Source organism: Lygodium microphyllum, chromosome 26, assembly GCF_053477565.2.
Source record: "Lygodium microphyllum isolate KBCC chromosome 26, Lygodium_microphyllum_v1.1.10, whole genome shotgun sequence".
In the NCBI taxonomy this organism is placed as follows: Eukaryota; Viridiplantae; Streptophyta; class Polypodiopsida; order Schizaeales; family Lygodiaceae; genus Lygodium; species Lygodium microphyllum.
This window is the reverse complement of record NC_141160.1, coordinates 87,336,711-87,359,913: the sequence shown is the minus strand read 5'-3', so window position 1 is coordinate 87,359,913 and position 23,203 is coordinate 87,336,711. Positions and strand designations below refer to the sequence as shown.

The 23,203-nt window shown below is 45.4% G+C and overlaps 1 protein-coding gene and 1 pseudogene across 5 annotated transcripts in view; both read left to right on the top strand.

The window, feature by feature from the left end:
• The window catches only part of LOC148013507 (sec34-like family protein), a 131,768-nt gene that overhangs the window by 72,585 nt on the left and 35,980 nt on the right, over positions 1-23,203 (top strand). For all 5 annotated transcript variants that reach the window (XM_087668547.1, XM_087668548.1, XM_087668550.1 and 2 more), the window contains 8 exons: positions 9,795-9,883; positions 10,032-10,251; positions 13,358-13,438; positions 13,551-13,667; positions 13,765-13,797; positions 13,896-13,982; positions 14,093-14,155; positions 14,240-14,356. In XM_087668547.1, the coding sequence (XP_087524673.1) occupies positions 9,795-9,883; positions 10,032-10,251; positions 13,358-13,438; positions 13,551-13,667; positions 13,765-13,797; positions 13,896-13,982; positions 14,093-14,155; positions 14,240-14,356 (807 nt within the window). The remainder of the gene's footprint in view (positions 1-9,794; positions 9,884-10,031; positions 10,252-13,357; positions 13,439-13,550; positions 13,668-13,764; positions 13,798-13,895; positions 13,983-14,092; positions 14,156-14,239; positions 14,357-23,203) is intronic.
• LOC148013508 (uncharacterized) lies at positions 6,867-7,401 on the top strand (annotated as a pseudogene).

Sequence of the window (23,203 nt, the reverse complement as noted above, 5' to 3'; positions counted from 1 at the left end):
TCTCTTGGAAGGGGCTTGTGCCCGGGTAGTTTCTCTTTGCTTCAACAAGTGTTTGGGACACATTTCATGCAGAGATTTTGTGCAATTTGGATCAAAATTTTGGGGCTTTTGTTGTCAGCTTAGGGATTGGCAAATGTACATCAGTGAGAGACTGAAATGGAATGATTTTGTGCATTTTGGGATGAGAAATTTAGGGGTTTTTACATTTTCATTGCTGTTGAGCACCTTTTTGCACCTTGGAAAGCGTGCATTTTAGACAATCTTTTGATAGAGTGTGATTAAATTTGCTAATTACAGCAAAGGGCTTGCTGTAATTTCCGGAAAATTTGAGATTTCCAGGTTGGTCTAGCTTGAAATATTACTCTTTTGCTCCTTGATCAATGACATTTATCATGGCAAATCAGGGAGGTGATGTATTTACATATGTGTCCAAGGAGTATAGGTTGGATGGCAACAACTATTCCCTATGGTCTTTTATGATGAAGAATGTGCTAATTGCAAAGAATCTTTGGGATTATGTTAGCGCGGTGAAGAAGCTAGGCCCGGAGTTTGGCTCTTGCTATACCTTCTCTAGGAGGATGTGGACAACGGGCAACTTAGCTTGCTCAGCTTGTTCAGCCCGCTCCATCTCAGCCACTTTCCCAGAGATCAATAGCTCAAAAGGTTGGGACATGCGGGATGGATAGGCTTTGTCACTAATTGCATTGGTAGTTTAGCGGTCTATCATCCCTCACATTCGGTCTCTGGAACTTCTTCATGAGAAGCATGGTTGATCTTGGAGTAGATGTTTACTGGAAAGAATAAGACATGCATCTCTTTCTTAAAGAAAGAGCTTGAGATTGTGAAGATGAATAAGGGTGATTCTATGTAGGATTATCTAAATAAAATTTAGGACTTGCGTGAGTAGCTTATGAATGTAGGTAAGCACTACTCAGATGCGTAGTTGATATCCATTGCTTTGAATTCATTGCTGTCCTCATATTTGGCCTTTCATATGGCCTTGAATCTCACCATGAGGATTTCCCCACAATCACTTTCTTTCCTTTAGTTGGTTAGTTTGCTCTTAGAGGAATTTGCTATCTATTTCTTCTTTGGCAAGGTGTGGTTTGCAAGTCATCTTTGATGATGATAGATGTATGGTTAGAGATAAGGAACACATGACTTTGGTTTTGATAGGCACTTTATGTCATGGGTTATATGAGTTAGATACTTTCTCAGTTGATCAGTCGATCTATCTTGCATCTACTCTTACTTCTGCTATGTCACATGCAAAGTAGTATGTTGATATGGGGCATGTAAACTATGGTAGCTTGATGCTTATGTAGCGTACACTTGATGGTTTACCTCTCTTGGAGAGACCTCCTGAGCATATATGTGAAGAGTGCATTTAGGGAAAAATGCATCATTTTTCATTTCCTCGTGATGTTGCTTTTAGAGCAACTGCCAGACTACAGATTGTGCACTCGGATGTATGTGGCCCTATGCAAATAAAGTCATTGGGTGGTTGTTACTATTTTGTCACTTTTATTGATGACTTTACTTGCTTTTGCTAGGTATACTCTTTGGTGAAAAAGTCAGAAGTATATGATGCATTTTTAGCTTTTGTAGCACTTGCTGAAAATCAATCTAGCTGCAAGGTTAAGACTCTCTCTTCAGACTAAGGGGGCAAATACATGTCTTCTATACTGAATACCTTTTTGATGCAGAAAGGCATTGTTCATCGGTACACTACTGCTTATACTCCAGAGAAAAATGGGGTTGTAGAGAGGAAGAATCGGTCACTCATGGAGATGGCGAGATGTACGCTGAAAGCAAAGAGCTTGCCACAGTTTTTGGATGGAAGCAATTATGTGTGCTTGCCATGTTTGAATAGGTGCCCCACCAAGGCATTAAAGAATGTCATGCCTTTTGAGGCTTTGAACGACCGGAAATCTTCTGTTGGACATTTTCATACTTTTGGGTGTCTTGGCTATGCACACATTCCCAAAGTACCTAGGAAGAAGTTGGATAACAAGGTTGTTAAATGCATTTTTGTGGGGTATAGCAGTGAGAGCAAAGGATATAGATTATATGAAAAATCAGAATTAACCCTTGCTGGTTTTGATGCATATCAGGCTTCCAATGATGTATTGGAAGGGTTGCTACCCATTTCTTTCAGTGATATAGCTGGAGTTTCAGCAAGTGAACTTAATGTTCAGCCAGCTGCTCCATTGGGTAATGTAGAAAATCAGCCTATGGCTGATCTAAATATTCAGCAAGGTGCTGAATTTGAAATTCAGCAAGAGCTTGTATACAGTCAGGAAGCTAGGCAGATACCTAGATGATATTTGCAGATTATGAAAAACAGTCATTTGGATGCTCTTATTGCTGGTTGTACTAGAATGCAAGTTTGTATGGATGATGGTACACATACCATGGAGTTTGTTATAGCAGCAGATACACTTGATGATGAGGAGCTTGAATGTTTTGAGGATGCACAACATAGTGTGCATTGGATGGCGGCAATGCAAGTTGAGTTTAATTCCATTATAAAGGATCAAACATGGGATTTAGTGTCCATGCTTGTTAGGAAGAAAGCCATTGGTGCAAAGTGGGTCTATAAGCTGAAATTAAATGCAGATGGATCCATTGATAAATATAAGGCCAGGCTTGTGGCTAAAGGCTATGCATAGAAGAGAGGCATTGACTATGAGGAGACATTTACTCCTACATCCCGCATGACTACCATTAGGTCTATGGTTGCTTCCGCTGCCCATTATGGATGGACTGTGCACTAGCTTGATATAAAGACTGCATTTTTACATGGGGAACTTCAAGAAGAAGTGTATGTATAGTAGCCCATTGGTTTTGCAGTTATAAGATTTGAACACTTGGTTTGCAAACTGAAAAAAGCTTTACATGGTTTGAAGCAAGCTCCTCAAGCTTGGTATGCAAAGATTGATACCTTTTTACCCAGCCAAGGGTTCATAAATAGCTCATCAGAGTCTACCCTTTACATATGTAAAAAGGGGGGATCCTTGTTGGTCATATGTCTATATGTTGATGATCTTTTGCTTATAGGGACACATGTTGATCAGATTTCATCATTCAAACAAAATTTGCAGTAAACCTTTGAGATGTCAGATTTGGGGCCTTTGCACTATTACTTAGGCATTCAGTTCATTCATGATGCTAGAGGTATTGGATTATCACATTGTAGAAACATTGGTAGACTTCTTGAGAGGTTTGGTTTACAGGATTGCAAGCCAGTGTATACACCAATGGAACTTGGACTAAAGCTGTCCTTGCATGATGACAGTGACTTGTTTAATATCCATACATATGCTCAAGTAGTTGGATGTCTCATTTACTTATGCAACACAAGACCAGACATATAGCTTGCAGTTTCAGCCTTGAGCAGATATATGCATTAGTCACGCATGTCACATTGGCAAGCCGTTAAGCATGTTTTCTGTTACTTGCAGGGTGCTAGGACTCTTGGATTGCTTTATGCCAAGGGGGATTACTGCACTTACATGCTTACAGTGATTCTGATTGGACTGGTGATTATGATTCGCGTCACTCCACTAGTGGTAATTGTTTCTTTCTTGGCTCATCCTGCATCTCTTGGCTTAGCAAGAAACAATCCATTATTGCCACATCATCATGTGAAGCTGAATACAAGACAGCTTTTACTACCATAGTTCAATGCGTATGGCATAGATGCTTGTTGGCTAATTTGGATGTATTTGCTACAAAGCCTACTCCTTTGTTCATTAACAGTCAGAGTGCCATTGTAGTGGCCTGAAACCAGTGTTTCATGCATGTATGAAACACATTGAGATTCACTATTACTTTGTTAGAGAGGCTACATGCAGGTGATATCAACCTTGTCTACTGTCCTACCACTAGTAATGTGGTAGACATCTTCACCAAAGCTCTTTCTCGTGACAAATTTGAAGCATTCCTCAATGCTTTAAATTTGATCACTTTTGGTGAATGACCCCACGCATGAAACACATCAAGATTCATTATCACTTTGTTAGAGAGAGGCTACATGTAGGTGATATCAACCTTGTCTACTGTCCTACTATTAGTAATGTGGCTAACATTTTCACCAAACCTCTTTCTTATGACAAATTTGAAGCATTTTTAAATTTGATCTCCTTTGGTTGATGATCCTTGTATATTGATCACTCTTCACTCCAGGGGGATTTGTTGGGTATATCTCATATCTACACTCACATAGGAGTGTTGGTGATCTTCAGTAGGACAGTGGGGTACTTTTTACTCTCCTTACAAGAGGTTTTTTTCCTTGGATTTATTTCCTTTCATTTTATGTGCCTATGTTATACAGTTTGGGCACTTATCATGTTTTACACCTTTCAGGTGTGAACTCCCTCTTACAACCCAAGGTCTAAAGGTTGTACTTTGTACTTGCATCTTATACTCTTTTGATTATTATATTGGGTGTTGTGCTATCACACTCACACACTTTCTTCACTGTGAACTATACTTGTAGCTGAGTTTGAGCTTCGATCTCTGTGTACTCTCTCACCTCTCATAGATAAGGCATAGTTGTCAGGTATGAAAGGTATGATACGGTAGAGTACGATAAAATATGGTACTAAATGTACCTTATGATTTTATAAGATACGGTACAATATTAGTACGAAAAAATAACTAACTTGATTTAAAAAGAAACAATAAATCATTAAATGATAGAACACATGTTTAAAGTGAAAATAGCCATTTCATTACAAAATAAGATGAATACATGAGCGTGAATCATGGTTCTCGCAGTCGCATGCGTTGCGTGTAACTTGCAATACAACTAGAGTCTAGTACATACATGGATAATGGATCATAGTGGCATGTGAATACAGTGGTAGTAGATACAAAAAAGAGATTGAGGCATCACTATCCTTATTATCATCATCATTATCAGAACCATTTGAGTGCTCATCAAGAGAGTCTGAAGATGACTCCTTAGTGTTGGATGATGAGATACTCTCTTACTCATCCTCATTGATGAGATTATGATTATCACAAATGATGGCTTTCTAGGCGCTAGTTGCGTAGACAAGGGGGGGATGTAATCATGAGGCACGTGATAGAAGCTACTAGAGCCCCACCTTACATATGTCTGCAAGCCACTCGAACCACCCCTCCTCGATGTCGGAGGGCGCCGAATGGCCATGCCCTTGCTACCACCTACTTGAACTCCTCGCCCACAGGTATGCTGACTGCGAGTGTCACGAGTATCTATTGCTATAAGCTCTCTATAGAGCTCCGCAAAGATCACCTTCTCCTCCTCATCCATCTCTTGATGTACACTCGGAAGAGTGTTGCTCTTCAACTTGAATGTATCAATATTCACCTTTACAAATGCATATAAGATTGTAAATGCTAATGTCTAAGTCGTAAAGTATAAACTTTAAAGCTTAAAACAACAAATTTTAAGTTTTATGGTTAAGTGTTTACGTGCTTTGGACTACCCATGCTCATCATAGTCCTTATCATGCGTAAGCTAGTGTGACAATAGATTAGCCACTCTAATTGCGTGTGTTAAGTGGATTGCAAATCTTTGTGTGAATGAGAGAATAGGTACTCTAGTTTTTCACACATGCACCTGAAGAGCAATCTTGAGCAAGGACTCTCATGGCTAAGGGCTGAAGGGTCTCTAGTGCATATCCAAAGTTTTGCCACCAAAATAGGGGCTTCACAAGTAATCCTCTCCTCCAACAAGTGGGAGAAGCAAAAGCCACATGGCCTCTCTGATCCGCATAGCATTCTAGCTTCTCCAACATTGCATTGTGGTCATCCACAAGAACCACATGAGTCAAATAAGCAAGCTTAGTTCGAACAGAGCTCTCTATTGCCTATGACCACTGGCGACTTGTAGGCCGGATGTATCAATGTGGCAAAACTATGGATGGGCTTATGCATCCATACCCATTTCCTCTCTCGTATCTCTAGAACATGTGTGCGCGTTGTCTCTGTGATTACCACGCAAGCATGTGTCTCCACCAGTGCTGCTCTAAGGAAGTGAATGAGAAGGTTCATGGTGGACCCCTCCCAATCACTTATATGTAACACCCTATAAAAGGAAGTCATGATAATGACCATGACATGGACTTTTTGCCAAAACTGCTCATTGAGGCATAAGTGTTGCATGGCTTTGGCCTCTTTTTTCTCATGCTCATCCCACTCATTCTATAGAGTGGACACTATTGTCTAGCGCAAGGTGGGGGACCGCACCTCATAAAGGCACTCGAGTAATAACCACATGTAAGCAAAGCGAGTTGAAGAAGGCTTCTTCAAGTTGAGTGTGCTATGCTCGCGATACATCGCAAGTGCCTTTACCTTTACCGTGAAGAAGGTGACAACTGATGTGGCTTTGTGGACCACTCTCTTCACCCACTTGAGCTTCCCAATATCCTCCATGAGCAAGTCCAAACAATGACTTGCACATGGAGTTCACACAATCGTGGGAAACTTGGCCTTAAGTAAACGGCCCATATGCCGACAGTTCGATGCATTGTCGGCAACAACTTGCACCACATTTGAGGGGCCCACCTACAACCACAAATTATAATACTGAGAGAGAGAGAGAGAGAGAGAGTTGAGCCTCAAAAGATTCAACTTCACTTGGGGGGGGGGGGGGGGGAAGAGAGAATTGAGATAGATATTTGAGAGAATTGGAAGATAGATAATTATAAATAATGAAAGAAATAAGTTCAAAAGACAATGTATACCTGAATGATAGCTTGCCAAATGTAGCGATAGATGAAGGCACCCATTGTTTTCCTCCCCCTCTTTCCGGTGTCTATGGCTCGCAAAAAGTAAGTGCCGAGTGGACATGAGACAAGTATATTGATAATACCATGTTTCTTACGATCACTCTATCCATTAGTGAGAATGGAGCAACCATATTTTATCCATGTGGCTCGAATAGGATCAAGGGCTCTATCAATCCTCTCCTTCTCTTCATCAATCTTTTTCATCCTCATGTCATTGTATGTGACACAGGTTCATTCTTCACATGGACCCACATTGGCAATGGCTTTTACCATCTTCTTCCATTGCTCTTGCTTTAGGACATTGAATATAAGATTGCACTCAATCACCGTATGTGCAATTTCAATGCCTACAAGTTGTTGCCTTTGTCTAAAAAAGGCAACCAATCCACGCACATGATCGGGAACATGAGAAATAGAGGATACGTCCACATTCGATGCTTCCTCATTAGTAGGCATAGGTCTTGGCACCGATACACCACTTCCTCCTTCTCTAGTGGATCCCCCTCTCATCTTGGGGAGAATCTTGCCCACGATGTTTTGAGGAATTTCCTTGCATGGAGCAACTTGCCTCCCCGTCTTGGAAAGATTTTGGAGAAGTTGGGTCGCACCACTTGTGTAGCGCTTCTCGTAATACTTGCACGTCCAACGGTGGGAGCTAGACTTCTTTGTGTCCCTCTCCACAGGGATGGTGGGCAAATTGAAGGCCTTGTGCTTCTCACGAGTCATGATGCCGATGGAGAGGGAGAGTCATGATTCACGAGTGAGAGAGAGGCTTGAGAAAGAGAGGCCCAACGGATAGTGAGAGGCTCGAGCCTTGAGCTTTGAGAAAGAGTGGGAGAGTGAGAGGCAAAGTTAGAGAGAGAGAGGGGGTAGGAATCGGGATAGGCTTGAATCTTGATAGACAGATCGCTTGCTTGAAGAGAGAGAGAGGCTTGAGGCTTGAGCAATGAGAATACTTGTTGATTTGGTGTGGAAGGATGGAGGGGAGGAGCACCTTTTATAGGCTAGAGAAGAGAGTGGAACAAGAGAGGGATCCAAAGTGGAAGAAGAGAAGACTCAAGAGTGTGGAAAAGAGCATCCAAGACTAGAGTATGGAATCCAATGGCAATTGGCATCCAGTGAGCAATCAGCATCCAATGGCAAGTGGCAATGGATTGGCAAGTGTGTCACGGGCAGAAAATGCGACAAAAATGCAGGTAGAAAGTGCAGAATTGACTTTGACCGGGATGCAGAATGCGCCAAATTTGGTGGCAAAAAGGTGGTAGTTTTCGTGCACGGAATCGTATCAAACTGTACCCTATGGTTTGTACGGAACAAACAGGTCCGTACTACGTACGAGGGCAACTATGTGATAGGGAAGGGAGGCTGATGTTGAGGACAAATGCTAAAACCTGTAAAATACCAATGAAGGTGGGAACCCCCTCTCAACCATGGATGTCGATGTCAGAGAAAGAGGACCTTGATGTCAGAACTAAAATTAGGGCAACGTATGATTTAGCTCCAAGGTGTGAATCATACTCCAATCATACTTTCATACCCATCCGCGTATGATGTAAGATTGCCGTATGAAAAAACTATGGTCACCAATGACATTAGTGGCCAATAAATTGGTCTAGGCCCAAATCTGACGCCAGGTAGCACCTAGTGCCTGTCAGACATAACTTATTATAACTTTTGCCTTTCGCACCGACTGATATCTCCAGGTCTTAGGTCCCACATTATGAAATAATTAACTTGCACCTCACATGTGCAAGTGACATTAGCACATTTGATTAACTTTTAATCAAATGCTAAGCAAAGCAATAAATTTTATGTTCTCGTGACAGATGGAGAAGAGCCATGAGCCAGGAGCCACGAGCCATGAAGCGCAATGTCCTCCTGAAGGAGTGTGAGGGCAGTGGAAGGGCTAGAGAGATAAAGGAAGGGTGTTTGACGACGGAAGAAGAGTCATGAAGAGTGTGGATGGTGGTGTGGAATGAATGAAGAGGTGGCCGATTTATAGTTCTCAGGTGTCTAGGGTGGCGTATGCCCCCACTAATAAAGTGCCTAGAATGAGGGTGCCAGCCCTTTTTGGGGCTGTTAGTGCAAAACCCTAAGTGAGGTGGATACTTGGAAGAAGTGGTTTCTCAAAAACAACACCCACCCAAACAACAAGGAAAAGCACTTCTTGCCTTCCCCACCCGTTTCCTAGTAAGGGATTAGACCAGCCAGCCTAAGAACACTCAGGTCATCCAATTCTCTATCAGGCCTCCTAGTATTTTTAAATTTTGTGCATGTGAAAAAAGGGCAATTGGTAGCCATTTTAGCAATTTATTTAGCAAAAGAGCCTTTTCTGGGAAGATGCCATATGAGCTATAAAGGGGGAAATGGGAAGGCAATGAAAGTGCCGTGTTGATGAATACACAATTTACTATTAGTGGGGACAGTTCCAAAGAAGGAGAGAACTAAAGAAAACAAAGAAAGGTCCCTTCTTGGGGTGGGGTTTGCAAACTTGAATGGGTGGAGCCAATCAGCAGTTCTGTGTTAGAAGAAAGGGATTTACTTGGTATGCAAGCCCCAGTCGTTATGCCTGTGGTATTGGAGTTTGCCATGTGAAGCTCATCAAGGTATTACTTGTGTTCTAAGCTTGTGAACTTGTAAAGCTCGTGCGAATTTAACCTTCTTTCTTGACCTTATGAACTGCTCACTTTCAATAATGATGTTTTACGCCATATTCAGATAGGATATTAAATGAAGTTCGTTACCATGTGAGTTCTTCATTCTTAAACCTTATAAGCTTGTAAAGTTCATTCGGATTTTACTTCTTTTATTCAATCTTGTGAACTGTTTAAAAGTTTTCAAATGATCTTCTTTGTCGTACTCAGTTAGAGTGTTTAATGAAATTGCTTAAATAGTTAGTTCTTGTTTTCCATGTGCTTGTTTTGATTTGCTACATCTCAGGTGTTTCATTTAGTTGTCCTCCTGATTCCATTTGCTTGTTTTGCATTGACTAGTTCTGGACCCTTGTTACAGGTTTGCCAATCAGAGCATCAACTGTTTGATTATTTCTTTCCGTCATCATCGTCTGATGTAACAAATTTGGTTCCTCTTGTTGATCCACTGTAAGTTGATCCAGATTGGGTAAATTATTTGAAGTGCACAAAATTTGAGGAAGTACACAAGCGGTACATCATTTGGTTTCCATTGAAGCATTTTAAATAAGTACCCCAGCATTGTATATTATCACATTCTTGAAACTGTTCCTGTCAGATGCACTATTTTGTACGACAACCTGCGGCCAAAACTTATACATGAGGCAGATTTGGATCTGCTTTGTGAGCTTGTGGACATACTTAGAGGGGAAGTACTTGATGAGGAGATCGGTAGACGTGGTGAAGCTGTTGCTGGATTGAAGCCAACCATCCTTCGCGTGTTGGCTGATGTTCAGGAGAGGCTGACTTTCCGTGCACAAACACATGTGCGTGATGAGGTATGTAAGCTTGTATTGTGTTTTAAAGGCACACAGTGTATTGTCCAACTTGAACTGCCATTGATCCAACCATGTGTCCACCAATTTGATTTTTGTAAGACTTTCTCCAATCGTGCAATATACGTTTGTTTCTGGCAAAGATGTCACAAGACAGCTGACCTGTGACATTTCAATAGGCGATAAATGAAAAAACTTGGGGAAAATGTGCAAAGTATCAGTCGACTTGTTGGAAGATCCACAATTCAACAAACACTTAAGGGCCCTGCCAACCTCTAGATTATATGCCAATCTCTCACACTCCCATACTGTTAGCATCTTCTCAAGTCACATTGCTACTGCATATTACCATTTTCCGCTGCTCTGTTGTGTCCAGATTCAGTATACATTGATGTGCAGGTATTTGCTGCTCTCCGCAAGAGGGCCATAACCTGACTGAATGGGTGCACATCTGGACACTTTGGACAATATGACTGAGAAAAACAGTGTGTGTGTATAGAGACACAAAAGCATATCAAGTTGTCTAGGGTTATCGTACACTCTGGAGATGAGGTCTTCCTTGTGCTTTGGAGACATTGCCAAATCATATTGCTCAAGTTTGCAATTATAAGTGTCTTTCAATATTATTTTAAAGGTGCCACAATTCTAAGCAGTTTAATTATTGGGAGACTGTTCTGTCGATTTTGCTGTGCTTTCCACAAAATCTCCATGAAGTACATCATATTCAAACCAAGCCTCAGCTAATTCTGGCCGTCCAGTTATATTGTGAATCACTGTTTGAGGCCTACATATCGCTTTTTTTTTTCCTGTTTCTCCCATTTTATCCCAATGACCACGCATCCAAATCTGAACCCACTGCACTGCAGATAAAAGATAGTGTGCGTGTGTTTGCATTCACATGTGCGTGTGCACACATGCATGTAGGGAGCACAGATGAAGATTTGAAGTTGAGGCAGCTTAAAGTGACTGCAGTTGCAGAAAACGATGGCAGAAAATAGGTCACAGGAGAGACCACAAAATATGGCACAGCAAAGGCAGTCTGAACAGATTGCAGCAGGTATGAACAGATTGCAGCAGGTCTGAACCAAGGAGACAAGCCAGTGAATTGCAGCAGAAGTGGATGACAGGTCACAAGTAGCAAAAACAACCCATTGGATGAATTTGCAGCAGCCTGAAACGCTAGAAACAAGGTCTGCAACTGTCAAAAGTACGTGTATGTTTGACATGGCTGATCTCCCAAAAAGGCATGATTTCTTTGAGCCCAAATGGTCCACAATGCAATCTGACCAAATGAAAGAAAAGGAAATACCAGAACAGCCTTTGCGAAGGTCTTCTGAATACCCTGATGTATTTCCCAAATATTTGATGTGGAAATCTTGCCCACAGTGACTGAGAAGGTTGATCTAAAAATATCCTTGTTTCTAGGCTGTTCCATAATTAATGTGGCACTATCTCATCAGCATGCAAACATCTCAAAAAAGGGGTAGAGGCTATGCAGTATTTTGCCAATTTTTGTCCCACAGGGAACTCCACTCAAGCATCTCCATGAAAACATCCATTTTCACAAAGGCCATTTATTTTTCCAGAAATTTTCGGAATTGGCCAAGTGGCAAAGGAAAAGTTTATTGACATGCTTATCCAACCAGGGTGGGGACAAAATATGTTTGTAACCTTCATAGAAGTGATAACATATAGAGGAGGAGGATGAGAAGCCAAGGTACTGTGTTTGGGCTACCAATTCGCAGTCTATCAGTCTCATGCAGAGGTGGCACTTCAAAAGAGGCTCTGATAATAAATGTATTTTCCTCCATGTGGGTCAGTGATGCGTGCCAAGAAGATAGGTGTGATATGAAAAGATAACACTGGACCTTCATCATCCACCACATTGGCGGTATGTCTGGTATCCAATTTCAGTATGCCATAAACTTTGATGGGTTCTTGTAAGCCCAAAGATTCTTACTGCATTCCAATGCATATTTTTCTTTCAGAGGGAGTTACCCTCTGTGATGGCGGTCTGCCTGATTATTGTATTTGAGAGAGCACTCATTTTTCAATCTTGTTTCAAACACATGGAGTATGGACAGCCAGGAATCTTGCTCTCTGATTGGTAATCCAATTTCTATATGCAGCAGTTCTCATATTAAACCACACACACATGCGCACACACACTCACAGATACACACATATGCCCCTCTGTAGAATTGACACGAGGTCAGTGTTTGCATACTGAGAAGTGTGTTTATACATATACGTCCACCACAAGCCCTTTTTTAGTGTTCATATGCAGTCAGGCAAGTTTGTTCGCTTTAGTTTTTTTCATAGTAGAGTCTTTTCCGTATGTCACCAAATGGCAAACCAATACAGGTATGGAAGTATGAAAAAAATATGGTTCACTACCCTTAGGTGAACCATATGTGACCCTTAAATTTTTTTTTACTGCTAAAAAGATATAACATATACTCTAGAATCCAAAGTTAAAACTTAAAAAGTGCACATCATGAACATTGAAAAGATAGATCATTACATTGTAAAGAAGGTACAACTTAGAATCATGTAATAGTAGACTTGTCACTTGATGATTCATTAAATATTTGTGGCCAAATACATCAATGTTAAGGTTTTGAAATTTGAAGACTTTAATAAGGCATAAAATTTACATTTGTGGTCAAACACATGAATGACAAAGGATTAAAATTGCATTTGTGGCATTGAGAAACTAATAGTTACTTTTCCCTTTTTTTGTTAGAACTAACTGTGATATTTTTTTCATACTTTTCCAATACCAAACATTTGCAAATGTTCAGTATCTTTATCATACATGTATGGAAAAACCTATGTTCATATGTATACATCCAGTCAAGCTTGTTTAGCATATTTCTTCTGTTTTCTGGATTCACAACAACTTATCCAAAAGCATTGTTTGAAAAAGCCTTCTTATAGGCAGCTTGCTCTGAGGGCTCATTATATGCTGGATGTATGATTTTGCATTTGATCTTCCATATATATGTTTTCATATGTAATATGTATTTATGTTAAAGTGCAAATTTCCTGCTGAGCCAGTTTGCCTTAAACCATCTTTTTTCTGACCACTTGTCATGTTCGGTTACAGATTGCAAACTACTTGCCCTCTGCAGATGATCTTGATTACCCAAAAAAATTAGAGCAGAAAACATCTACTGCTGTTTTGGAGGCAAGACTCTTTATTATGATGGGAGTCATTTCACTGCTGATTGTAATTTGAATTTCAGCTGTTAGCTACTAAGAGCTCAAACCGTCTTTAAATGACCAACACAATTTTGCAGGAAGATGAGAGTAGGGATGCTTATGCTATGTGGTATCCACCACTTGAGAGAACGTTATCTTGCCTTTCAAAGCTTTATAGATGCTTGGAGCCTGCAATTTTTACTGGCCTTGCTCAGGCATGTAGAAAATATGCTTTATCTTGCCTTTTTTATTTCGGTGAGTTAATCTTGTGCAATTTAGTTTGCTTTAGGGAATTCCTGTTTCTTTTTGCAGGATTCTATTGCAGTTTGCTCTTTATCCATACAGGTTAGCTTTTATTAGTAAACCATCTCTCAGAAACCCATTCAGTAAGAAATGTGGATCGATAGTTCTTCAACTGATTAAATCTTTCTGGTAAATTTCAGCGTGCTAGCAAAGAGATCACGAAACGGTCTTCCCATATGGATGGACAGCTGTTTCTTATCAAACATCTTCTTATACTCCGTGAACAAGTCTCCTTCAATCTCTCAGCAGATGTTCATTGAAGAGCTTTGTGAAAATATTATTTCCAATGCTATATGACTGTTGCTATGCCCACTAACAGTCTTCGGTGGTTTTGTAGATAGCGCCATTTGACATTGACTTTGCAGTTACTTACAAAGAGCTGGATTTCACACATTTGCTGGTGCAAATATTCTTCTTGGGAACAATGTCTTAATAAATCTCCCTTATATAGATTCCTTCTTTAAAAAGATTAACTGCATTTCAGGACCACTTGAGGCGAATATTCCGAGGGCAAGCATCATTTTTGGACTTTGCTAGCCGAACGAATTTTGCTCGTGCCTTCTCCCCTCGTGTGATGGAAAGCCATTTGGATGCAAAAAGGGTATCTTCAAGTAACCCTATTGGCAAATGAGAAAGTTGACATTATTTTGTCGAAGCCTATGTGAAAATATTGGTACATCAATTAATAATGTGAATTTTTTCCTGCATCTAGTTTTCAGTGACCACATTTTAACACAAACTTCATCAACATCTTAATCAAAATGTAAGTAGTATTGATCAATGGTAATGTCCTGATCAATCAATGGTAGCTTGAGCTAGAGGTATTTCCAGTTTTGGTTAAGAGCTATCAGGATTTAGGGTTATTATTCTTTGGGGTAAAGGATTGCTCATGGTTAAGATTGGAGACCTTAATAGATATTTGGCCTCTATGGAGCTGTCATTTCTTTTTATGTTTCTTCTGCTTTTAAAATTGCAGTAAGATTTTCTACCAGCTCACAAAGCCATTGTCAAGCCAACTGTCTACACTCTCTCTGCTTGCTTCAGGATACAGGTAACTACACTGTCAATAATGATGTGTTACTGCATCTGGATTACAAGGATGGAATCATTGCCTAGTTCCCTGGATGTCTGCCCAGAACATATTTAAGTTATTAGAGGGCTTCAGAGTCAGGGCACCCACCATGTAACAAGATAAAGAACCAGGCCTGGTGTACTAATAGGTGCTCTCTAGGAGATGCAGGGCACTAATAGGAGACCATAGACACAACCTTGGAGCTTACAGTGTTTAGGCAAAATGTATGGATGCATCTAGAGCTCAACTATTACACTTGCCCTACCAATTGATTGAGACAGCCTTGGAGTGCTTACAGAGCTTATCTGCCCTGAAAATATGGGCCGTCAAATGTGTGTCATGAATCCATATTTCAGACTAACCCTCACCATTGGATCAATAGAATTCACAGGGCATTGTTCAAGGTGATTGTACTATGGCATGATACACTACCCCCAAATCATTGAAACGAATTCTGTCTTTTATTTACTTAAGTGATTTTCTCGGGGAGAAAACCTCGTGCCACAGCTTTTTGGCTTTCCAAGAATGTGCAGCATTTGTATAGGAGGGGACTGTTTGATTTATTTTGGCCAGTTGCAGGATGCGGTCCCTTGAAGTCTCCTCTGTTTCAAGTCTGCTGTATGGTTAACTCTTATAGATGACCATGCTTCAAGAGCTCCCAACAGACACGCCGCTGCTCTCGCCCCCGCCCCCGCCATCGCAAACCGTCAAACCCCAAACACCACCACCCACCACGCCCCCACCGCCCCCACCCCCCTGTTGCTCCCTCCACTTGCAGCAACAACACCCCCTCCTCCAGCAGTACAGCAATGTGTTTGGTAGGTTCTCAAAAGGGACGTGCAATGGAAACCTTTGGTCAAACGTTGGTGCATTCTGCGAGTGCCCCCCAGTCAAACACCTTGCGCGTAGTCCTCTCTGAGGAATATCTCTTAGTAGTCTCTGCCACAGAGCTGGAGCTAAAAGAAACAACGATCTTTGGTCAGGTCATAGGACACTCCTTGTACAGGGCTCAGCTTCGGGATTGGCTTCACTCCACGTTGCGCATCGGCACAGCGCAGATAGTGGAGGCGATTCTCATGGGGCAAGGAATCTTCATGGTACGACTCACCTCGGCAGACATAGCCTAGGAGTTAGTGGCTAGTTCACCCTATGCCTCCACGAAGGGGGTCATTTACATGGTCCCTTGGTACAGTGGTTTCACAGTGGAGGCATTCGTGCTCGACAACAGTTTCCTTAGATATCCGGTCACCCTACTCTTCCCCAGACTGGCGATAGAGTATTGTCAGCTTGTGGAAAACTTTGGACGGCTCTTTGGCACTGTCCTTCCTGCCTCTTTCGCGAACGCAGTGACAGTTGCAGGAGTCCCAAAGATACGGGTGGCAGTGAAAGAGACAAAGAACATACCACAGTTTCTAGACATTGAGGTAGGCGCACACTCCTTTAGGTAGTAGGTTATTGTGACGGGGCAGCCCGAGCAGTGGCTGCATTGCCATGACTTTTGGCACTTGGCAATAGAGTGCACGCACTTCGGAGCCAAGGCAGCTTTGCTGACAGGCCCACAGGTGGACGCAGACGGCTTCACACGGGTCCAGAGACGACAGAGAGGGAGATGGCAAGGGGGCTACAGCCAGCCCCTTAGACACAGCCATGACAGCAGGGAGTAGGAGGGCGAGCATTGCCTCCCTCGGTAGAACACCACGCGAGCTCCTCCTCACCCCACCCGGCAGGACCAAAGGTCTATACATCCACCCCCCACAGAGGCGTCACAGGTGACCTCACCCGCCCCGTGTCCTGCCCCACACAGCTACTAGCTCTTCCATCCAGGCCGCTCGTTAAACTTTCCCGAGACAGGCGCAACTGCTACCACATGTTGAGCTAAAATATGCATTACTTGCTGATTAGCCTTTACTCTAAAAGAGCATTTTTAGTGTGTTTTGGGGCTGTTTAAGAGGCTAATCAGCAAGTAATGCATATTTTAGCTCAACACTACATGAGTTCTTTCGCAGTGGGCCGTGGTCTTACTTGAGAGTTGCGGAGCGTAGAGAGTTCCCACTACACTTGGAGGTGGGAATCTTTATGGTGCGCAAGTCAAGGAATGGCAAGGTCCATTTGCTGGCGCCACCGGATGGACCAAACTACTCCTTTTCCTTTAGACGTCTCACACAGGAGATTGGACGTGGACCCAGATAGAGGAGGAGGTGAAGAGCTAGTTGGCAGATCATATCTCCCAGTGGATGGGAGAAGGTGGACTGGCACTTTTTCTCCCAGCAATGGCCAGGTTGCATGATGAATATTAACTAGTGGGCTGGGGCTGAGGTTCCACATCTAAGCATTTTCTTTTGAGCCCCTTTGCAGTGGAGAGCCCCGATAGATGTGATCGAGTGGCCCTTGGCACAAACGGTCCGTTTCTACCAGTGCACAGAGTCTCGCCTCTCAGCTTGGCTGATAGATGCCTTGGTGGTTTCACTAGGCGCATCCATCACCCCCATGGTCCGCCCAAGGGCTACCATGGGGGAATGAAGCTCACCGTCCAGGCCGGTAGCGAAGCATAGTCGCATGCCTCATAGCTCCTCCTCCTCGTTAGCAGATGTTTGTTCAGTAAGTCAGAAGTATCCCCATGGGTCTACATCTTGCATCCTGGAATGTGAATAGCCTCCACTATAGTGGAGCACGTGGTTCCAGGAAGTTGATTGTTCGGTAGGAGCTGTAGCTTGCCCTTGCCGGACGGATCGACATTTTACTTATATGGTAGCTTGCCCTTGCCGGACGGATCGACATTTTACTTATATAGGAGCTGTAGCTTGCCCTTGCCGGACGGATCGACATTTTACTTATATTGTGTCTAGGGCAGTTGGTGGGTACCACTTTGTCCCTCGATCACTGCCCGGTTCTCTTGACACTGGACCCCCCACCATCTGCCCTAGACACAATCCTGTCGGATCCTTGACTCGATCTATAGGAGGGAGGAGGTGAAGAGACAAATTGAGCAGATTTGGACTAGGGAGTGGGGCAAGAGGGATCAGATCGAAGAGAAAGTTGCAGAGGTTCTAGTTGAGTCGAGCAGTATTTGCTAGGAGGCAGCCTTACAGGCTATGCAGCAGAGCTCAGAGGAGGAGAGAGTACTCTGGCGGGACCTATCAGCCATGCAAAGATTACTATAGGAGGCACCAAGGGATCCCATCCTCCATGCACAGGAGGTGCGCGCACGAGCAGCCATTGCCGCCTAAAGGACAGGCGCTCAGAGTTCTCTTTCCGTACTTTAGTAGCCTTTTGGGTGCGGAAAGGAGATATCATGTGCGGGGAATTTTTCCAAGTGCACCAGCCATGCACCTCTGGAGAGCAGATACGCAATCTTTAGGATCAGTATGGGAGGACTCGTTCTAGCCCAGACAAGGTGATGGAGATTGCCATCGACTACTACAGGCACCTTTTGTAGCAAGAGCCAGCTTCAGCTAGAGGACAACGATGTAGATAGCAGGTGTGGGATCACATCCCGTCCCTCGTCACAGAGGAGATAGGATTCTCCCTCCTAGCTCCCTTCATAGAGAAGGAACTAGAGGAGGCTTTCCATACACAGGATGGATATCATCATCTACTTGGAGATTCCTAGTGTAGGTTCTATTGAAGAGGAGCAAGTCATTGGAAGCTCACTGCTCTATTGACAATCCCATCTCCTACGAGCTCTGCCGTCGCGTCGCCTGCTACCCCCGCCTCCCGACTACTCCCTCACGCTCGAGCCCGTCCTGATCGTCGCCTGTGTTGGTGTCCCCTCCTTTTCCGCTTGGGCCTTCGCCTTGCCTTGCCCGTTGCCCCACCAGTCTTCCGCTTTGTCCCATCTTGCCCGTCGCCCCGCCTCGTCGCCCGTCCAATCCGTCATCCCGCCCTGCCCTGCTCGTCGCCCCCGCCCTGCATGTTGCCCCGCCCTGCATGTTGCCCCGCCTTGCCCGTCGCTTGTCTTGTCCGTCGTCTTGCCTTGCCCTGCCCGCCGCTCCCCCTTGGCCATCATCCTGACCGTCGTCCCCCCCGGCGCGCTTCCCCCGTCCGCAACCTCGGACCCATCCGTAGCAAATACAGCAATGTTTCCCTCCCTCGCCATCGATTCCTCCACCCTTCAGTTGCTCTCTCCATCTGCAGCCCCCCCACCACCTCCCGTACCGAGCACCTTCCCTAATCCGCACCTGGTTCAGGCGATCCCCCCCCAGACCCACCCCCCGCCTCCCATAGGAGGTGATGAGCCACACGTGCCTACATTCTCCTTGCACCAGCAGTCCTCCCCCTCCCATACAGCCACCAACTCATCCACCCTTGCTGCCCGTCACACCTTTCCGAGACAGGCATACCTGTTGCCACAAGAGTTCTTCCGCAGTGGCCCATGGTCCTACTTGAGAGTTGCGGAGCGCGGAGAGTTCCCACTACCTCTAGAGGTGGGGATCTTTGTGGTTTGTAAGTCAAGGAGGGGCAAGGTCCATCTACTAGCACCACCGGATGGACCAAACTACGCCTTTTTTCTTCAGTCCTCTCACTCAGGGGAGTGGACGACGACACAGATAGAGGAAGAGTTGAAAAGTCAGGTGGCGGACCACACCTCCCAGTGGATGGGAGAAGGACTAGCACTGTTTGCACAACAGTGGCCTGGTTACATGATGGACATTAACTGGTGGGCTGGTGCCGAGGTCCCTCACCTGAGCATTATCTTTCGAGCCCCTCCACAATGGAGAGCTCCGAGGGATGTGATTAAGTGGCCCCTGGCACAGGCGGCCCATTTCTACCATTGTACAGAGTCTCGACTCTCAGCATGGTTGATAGATGCATTCATAGTACCACCTGGAAATTCTATCACCTTGTTGATCCGGCCGAGGGCCACCATGGGGGAATGGAGCTCGCCGTCCAGACCGGCAGCAAAGTGTACCTGCATGCCTCATAGCTGCTCCTCATCATCAGCAGCCTCCACACCGAACAGATGCCTGTTCGGGCAGTCACAGGTTTCCCCATGAGCTTACATCTTGCATCTTGGAATGTGAATAGCCTCCACTACAGTGGGGCACGTGGTTCCAGGAAATTGATTATTCGGCAGGAGTTGCGGCCTGCCCTTGCCAGACGGATCGACATCTTACTTCTATAGGAGCACAAGCTCACCCCCACCCAGGCCCAGCGGGTAGGGAAGGTACTCCTAGGCAACTGGCACACTTATTGGGAGCACACTGTAGGTGCCCACGGTAGGAGTGGAGGCGTATGCACCTCTATTGGTCCGAGCCTTACCGTTTGTGTTCGAGACCACGGGATGATAGTGGTAGGGAGGGTGCTATGGATCAAATTGGATATTGGGGACTCGTGCCTTGGATTCCTTAATATCTATGCCCCTACGGAGGTTAGGGCACACAGTAGGTTCTGGGTGGAGATCGCGGAAGGACTCCCAGAGGTGGACTCCTGGATTATTGGAGGAGACTTCAACAACCTGGAGGCTTTGAAGGACTAGCAGGGCAGAGGGAGAAACTTCCAGGGCATGGCCGGGGAGAAGTAGGAGGTATGGGAGGTGTTTCTATTGGCAGTAGGAGCACACGATGCCTGGAGAGACCCTGCCTTCCACAGGAGGGAGAGGTCGCTGGACTTCTCTTGGGGATACAGGCAGCTAGGTGGAATCCCGCTGGAGCGGTTGGACAGGTTTTATATGGGAGAGTGGGGAGGCTCTCGGGGAGGCCGGATTGGGCAGTTGGCGGGCACCACGTTGTCCGATCATTGCCCGGTTCTCCTGACACTAGATCCCCCAGCATCTGCCCTAGACTCATGATCTTGTCGGATCCCTAACCCGATCTACAGGAGGGAGGAGGTGACGAGAGAGATAGAGCAGATTTGGACCAGAGAGGAGGGCAGGAGGGGCCAAATCGTAGAGGAGGTTGCAGAGGCCCTAGCTGAGTCGAGCAGAATCTGCCAGGAGGCAGCCATACAGGCCAGGGAGCAGAGCCAGGAGGAGAGGAGAGCACTCTGGCAGGACCTTGCAGCCACGTAGAGATTATTACAGGTGGCACCAGGGGATCCCACTCTCCATGCATAGGAGGTGCGTGCGCGAGCAGCCATTGCTGGCGTAGAGAACAGGCGCATTGAGTTCTCTTTCCGCACCTCAGCAGCTTTCTGGGTGTGGAAGGGGGACACGATGTGCAGGGAGTTTTTTCAGGTGCACCAGCCTCGCACCTTTGGAGAGCAGATACGCAGCCTCCGAGATCGGTATGGGAGGACTCATTCTAGCCTAGACAAGGTGATGGAGATTGCCACCGATTACTATAGTTGCCTCTTCCAACAGGAGACAGCCTCAGCTAGAGGACAACGATGTAGACAGCAGGTATGGGATAATATCCCATCCCTCGTCACAGAGGAGATGGGACGCTCCCTCCTAGCCCCCTTCACAGAGAAGGAATTAGAGGAGGCTTTCCATACACACGATGGGCAGAAATGCCCGGGAGAGGATGGCCTCTCTAAGGCTTTCTTAAGTACCTTCTGGGAAGTGGTGAAGGACCCACTACTGTTGACCTTTCAGGAGATTTTCACTTTAGGACAAATGCTAGGGAGTCTATCGGTAGGCCTTATCAGTCTTCTCCCCAAAGGGGGAGATTGGTTGGAGCTTTCCTAGTGGAGACCGATCACCTTACTGTTAGTGGCCTATAAGGCACTGGTAAAGATGATTGGTAGGTGACTACGCCCCTTGTTTCCAGACATCATCCATGACACACAGACAGGCTTTGTCCAGGATAGGAGCATCCTGGACAATGTATTCACCTTCTTTGAGGCGACAGAGTGGGCCCAGTACAATGGGCAGAGACTGGCCGTACTACTCTTGGTTTTTGAGAAAGCCTATGATAGGGTGGATTGGGACTTCCTAGAGGGCACCATGGTAAGGTTGGGTTTCCCTCAGGCTTGGATTTTCGGGGTCTCCGCACTTTACAGATCGGCCACCAGCAGGGTTCTCATAGGAGGGAGGCAAGGGGAGGAGTTTCAGCTAGAGAGATTGGTCCGACAGGGCTGCCCCTTGGCCCCGAACCTATTCCTTCTCTTTGTAGAGGCGATGTCTCACTTGCTCAGGTCACGTGTGAGCGGTTTACGTGGCCTCCAACTTCCAGTAAGAGAGGAGACCGAGCTGTTAGAATCAGAGTATGCAGATGATACATCGCTTTACATAGAGGACGACGAATTGATGTTGGAGAGAGTGAGGTTGGCTCTTGAGGTGTTTTGTATTGCAGCGGGAGCAAAAATCAATTGGCGAAAGTCGGTTGGTTTCCTCACAGACCAGGACTCTATGATGGAGTGTGGGGCGTCCACCTGGGATTTAGATGGGCGAGTAGAGGACAGACCGTCCGGTACCTAGGGTTCCAGGTGGGACTCGACATCACTCCCGCCCAGCAGTTTCTCCCAGTCCTCGATTCTATTCGGAGGAAGCTGACCTACTAGAGCATGGCTCACCTCTCACTAGCTGGACGAGCCCTGGTAGCTAACCATGTCCTCCTAGCGACGGCCTGGTATATCGCCTTGTGTTGGTGCTTCTCCTCCTCCTACGTAATACAGCTTCGCCGCCTAGTGTGAAATTTCCTTTGGTTCGGGTCAGACGGCTCCAAGGATTCCAGAGCCAAGGTGGTGTGGGCGACCATTATACAACATTGGTCAGAGGGAGGGCTTGGGATCATAGACCCAGAGTATCAGAGTATGGCCCTCCTGGGCAAGCTAGTTGTCCATGGCCTCACACTGGGAGGACAGACCTGGAAGGTCCTATTGTGGGAGGGTCTTTAGGACTGTAGACCGAGGCTTGGCGGTGAGTGGAGGCCGTCCCTGAGATGGATCTTCACGACAGCCCATATCACCCCCCCCAGATCACCCTTCCTATGCAGCTTGCTTCGTGTGCGGCAGGGCCTATGTAAGGCCCTTATCCAGAGCCCCCCAGGCTGCTAGGAGGAGATAGACCGTCAGCCGGTGATTTGGAACCCCGAGGTACGGGACCAGGAAGGGGCACAGATTGGTGAGCGCCCCCACATCCAGTGGGATGGTTAGGAGGCTGGCCTGGCTCGTACAATCAGGACATGGTGAGAGGTGTACAGGATGGCGGACGAGGAGGTGCTGAAGCAAGCATCAGGCTGCCAGCGAGGAGTGGAGCTGAGGAGAAGGGAGATAGATGCAACGATACCTCAAGAGTGGCTTGCTCCCCCGATCCGAGAGCCGATAGAGCGTGGGGAGGTATGGGCCGCTAGGTTTTCACCAGCAGGCATTTGGTTACAGGTGGTAGGAAGAATGGGTGGCGCTCCACGTGGGACTTTTTTCACAGTGCAGGAGGGGGGGCGTTTGGCTCTTGACAGAGGGCAGTAGGACGAGGGGATAGTTGTCCTTTCATGGAAG